Source organism: Malurus melanocephalus, unplaced genomic scaffold, assembly GCF_030028575.1.
Source record: "Malurus melanocephalus ecotype Western Australia unplaced genomic scaffold, MMel_1.1 scaffold_397, whole genome shotgun sequence".
NCBI classification, from domain to species: Eukaryota; Metazoa; Chordata; class Aves; order Passeriformes; family Maluridae; genus Malurus; species Malurus melanocephalus.
In genome coordinates, this window is record NW_026623629.1 from 398,414 (window position 1) to 401,859 (window position 3,446).

The 3,446-nt window shown below is 39.2% G+C and overlaps 1 protein-coding gene across 2 annotated transcripts in view; it reads left to right on the plus strand.

The window, feature by feature from the left end:
• The window catches only part of PLPP4 (phospholipid phosphatase 4), a 47,425-nt gene that overhangs the window by 15,194 nt on the left and 28,785 nt on the right, over positions 1-3,446 (plus strand). For both annotated transcript variants that reach the window (XM_057379257.1, XM_057379255.1), the window contains exon 2: positions 1,582-1,690. In XM_057379257.1, the coding sequence (XP_057235240.1) occupies positions 1,582-1,690 (109 nt within the window). The remainder of the gene's footprint in view (positions 1-1,581; positions 1,691-3,446) is intronic.

Consider the following 3,446-nt stretch of genomic DNA (forward strand, 5'->3'; position numbering starts at 1 on the left):
AGGAAAGGAAAGGAAAGGAAAGGAAAGGAAAGGAAAGGAAAGGAAAGGAAAGGAAAGGAAAGGAAAGGAAAGGAAAGGAAAGGAAAGGAAAGGAAGTCAGTTGGGCCTTTTGAGTGCTTAGAGGGAATCTGTGCTCAAGGAAAGGGAGTCAGAGAATGGTGTGAACTTGAAGAGACCTTTAAAGATCACCTGGTTCCATCCTTGGCCATGGGTGGTGGCAGTGGCTGGCTCTTGCTCAGGAAATTGCTGGCCTAGCTCGGTTTGAGGGCTTCTCTTCCCTGGGGAGGGCTGCATATGGAATTACAGACTCATTTTACTCTGCTGTACAAATTGCTTTGGGCTTTTCCTTTTTACAGAGTCAGCTGGTGTGTCTGCCTCTGGGTTTGGAGTGGTTTAAAGCCCTTGGYTTTGGAAAATTTACAGTAAAAAAAACAGCTTTGGGCTGCTCCAGCTCTGAGTTCTGGCTCTGTGGGCTGATTAGGTGAGACCAATCTGCAGAAAAGTGGTCCCTGTGTCTGCTCTCAGCAGCCATTCCTCGAGTCCTCATAAACCAGACCTSAAATGAGCAATGTAAAGCAAAGGCCAAATTTCCCAGGAAGTCTGATATTAATTCAAAGCCAAGGAAAATTAAAGAGCAGTGAAGGACTCTGTGGAGAAGGGAGTGTGTTTTAAATGAAGTGAGACAATTTAGGTAGACATGAAAAGACTTTGAAACTTCCYACTGCAGTCAAAGATCACAATTCCTGCTTTTTCTCAGTGCATGACRAAAGATACCCACAAAAATTACTCTCTACAGAACAATGCAACACCAGCATTTTGTTTTGATAATTTCAAAATAACATAATTACAGAAGCAGAGGGGGTTTTAGTTAATTTGTTTGGRGTTTTGCTTTTTAAGAGAGCTAACTGACATAAGGAAATTAAAACTTTTGGTAGAATGACATATTTCTAGTAGACTTAGATACTTCTTAAGCTTGACAACCCATACTGTTCTAGGAAAAAGTTTCTTTTGGATATGTTCTTTAAATGTATCTCTTTTTACTCTCAGTAGAAGAAATTTCTGGGCTACTTCTTTCTTTCTTTTGCTTTGTCACCCTGCAAATACAACTGTCACACTTCAAAGTCTGAACCTTGACATTTGAAAGATACATTTTATATTTTATATTTGTTATGTAATTTCTTCAGGGTAAAAGGCCTGCTACATGATTTRTTTAATCTCGTGGTGTTATTTGCACACTTTTCCCACAAAATACAAAAAAAAAAAGAAGAAAGAAATACAATTTATTCTCTAGTAGTCTTTGTAGGCCAAGTAGTCTTTGTGGAACTTTTATAAAGTTGTAGAGCAACTTTAGAGGTGTGGACTTTAATAAGCCATTTTCTGAAGGGTGTGTTTATAAAGTTGATATTACTAAAAAGCAGTGAGGTAGGACAATAATGTAGCAATTTATTAATGAGGATAATTCATGCACACCATATCACAGTCAAATTTGGGAGAAATCTTAAATCAGCACAACTCTCCTGTGGGTTTTRATCATCACTTCAAATTGTGAAAAATCTGTATCTTTCCTTGTTGTTTTTTCAGCTTTACAGAGTTTTTGGATCCGTTCCAGCGAGTGATCCAGCCGGAGGAGATCTGGCTGTACAAAAATCCTTTGGTGCAATCAGACAACATCCCCACACGTCTCATGTTTGTGAGTACTGAAGGCTCTCAGGTCACTTGATGGCTGTGAACTGAGTGCACTTGCATCTGATGACAATGTTTCACAAGTAGAGGGTGTTCCTTTAATTCTAATGTCAATTATTTTACAAACCGGGGTTGCCCAAAATCTCAAAATGCAGCAAATTGTGGGGAGCTTTTAAAAAGCAGCATTATCAGGTGACTGAATTTATGAATGTTGATTTTTCAGTTTAAGACTGAAGGTAGTGTTAGCTTCGAGGGATGTGAGAGAAACGAGCAGAGAAGCTTTTCCAATTAGYTGGTTGGGTGACCTGACAAAACCTTGCCATGCTCTTATAAGGTTAAGTGCTTACATTTTGAAATCCAATTTGTTTTAGGCCTGTTAGGCACTGAGATACTTGACTCTGAATAATTTTTTTTTCCCCCAAAGGCAAAACCTTTGTTTTAGCTTCTGCATACTCTAAATACATCACAGAGCTGCCCTGCTGTCGTTGCTCTTGTGGCTCTTCCCTGCTCAGCACACGTGGACTGGCTGGCTGAATTTGGTTATCAAACTTCACAGTTTTGATAATCTTCACTGGCAATGTTAACAATTACAGTAACCTGTATATATAACTGTAAAAGTGCAGTAAGACACTACAGAAATGCTTACAAATTATGGATATAGTTCAGACTGTCATGAGCAGTAGCAGACTGTTACTGACATCTTTTCAAAGCTGCCTCAAAGTCCAGGCCAGGGTTTTACTTTTCAAACTTGAATTCAGAATAAATGCAAATTAGCATATAATGTCTCTCTTTTTTTTTTTTTTTTTTTAAGGCTTAGTCCTTCTATTATTAAATATTTTTAATTAAGCAAGGAACAACTTCAAGGTGCTTCATGTGTATGAGGTGAACATTTATCCCAGCCTTCTAAGACAGAGGCTGAAGGATTGGTTTTAGAGGAAAAATCCAACTCTAGCATTGATCACAAGCTTTCATTATGTAGAGAATTTCTCAGATATTGAAACATACGGCTTTGGCTTASCAGAAAGCAATCTCTAAGATTTTGTGAATTGATGAATTGTTTCATTTGCTATGAGAGACTTGAATTCAAGAGAAATATTGTGMATGCACATCCAAATTAGACAAAACTGACTTCTACATGGGTGCCAAAAGCAGGCAACAGCTGAGCCTGGTTCTGTGCCTTWATCAGGGGATATTCCTTGCCTTGGAAAGTGCAGGTGACTGCCAGCTTCCCTTGGATGCATGGAAATGTCTGGGAGTCCCTAAAACTTCAGCACCTCTCTGGYTTGCCAGGATGAATAATAAATGGCAGAGATTTTGTCCATTTTTCACAAAAACCAGGCAATGCTGGAACATTTCCCTGCTGGAAAAGGAAACATTGCTGAGATGCATCTGAGGAGAGAGCTGCTCATCAGGACGTCGCCAAATCTGTTTCAGATATGAGCTGTGCAGAACCTTCTTGCAAAATAAATAAAAAGGATTCAGCCACAAGCCAGAATTTCTTTGTGTGTGCCTTTTGCCGCAGAATAAAAAGCACTTTTCAGCCAATGCTTTTGTGCAAGGAATGCCAATACTCCACAAATTCATCTCCTTAAGAAATATGAGGGAATCTGCAGTTTACCCGAATTCTCAAGATTGATTGAGATGTGGTTTGGAACAAGCTGCCACTTGAATGCTATTCTTTGTGGATAATTTCTGCTGCTCCTGCTCATTCAAAAGATTTCTGACTCCATTAAACCACCACTAGAAGCCTGTCAGCCTTGGCT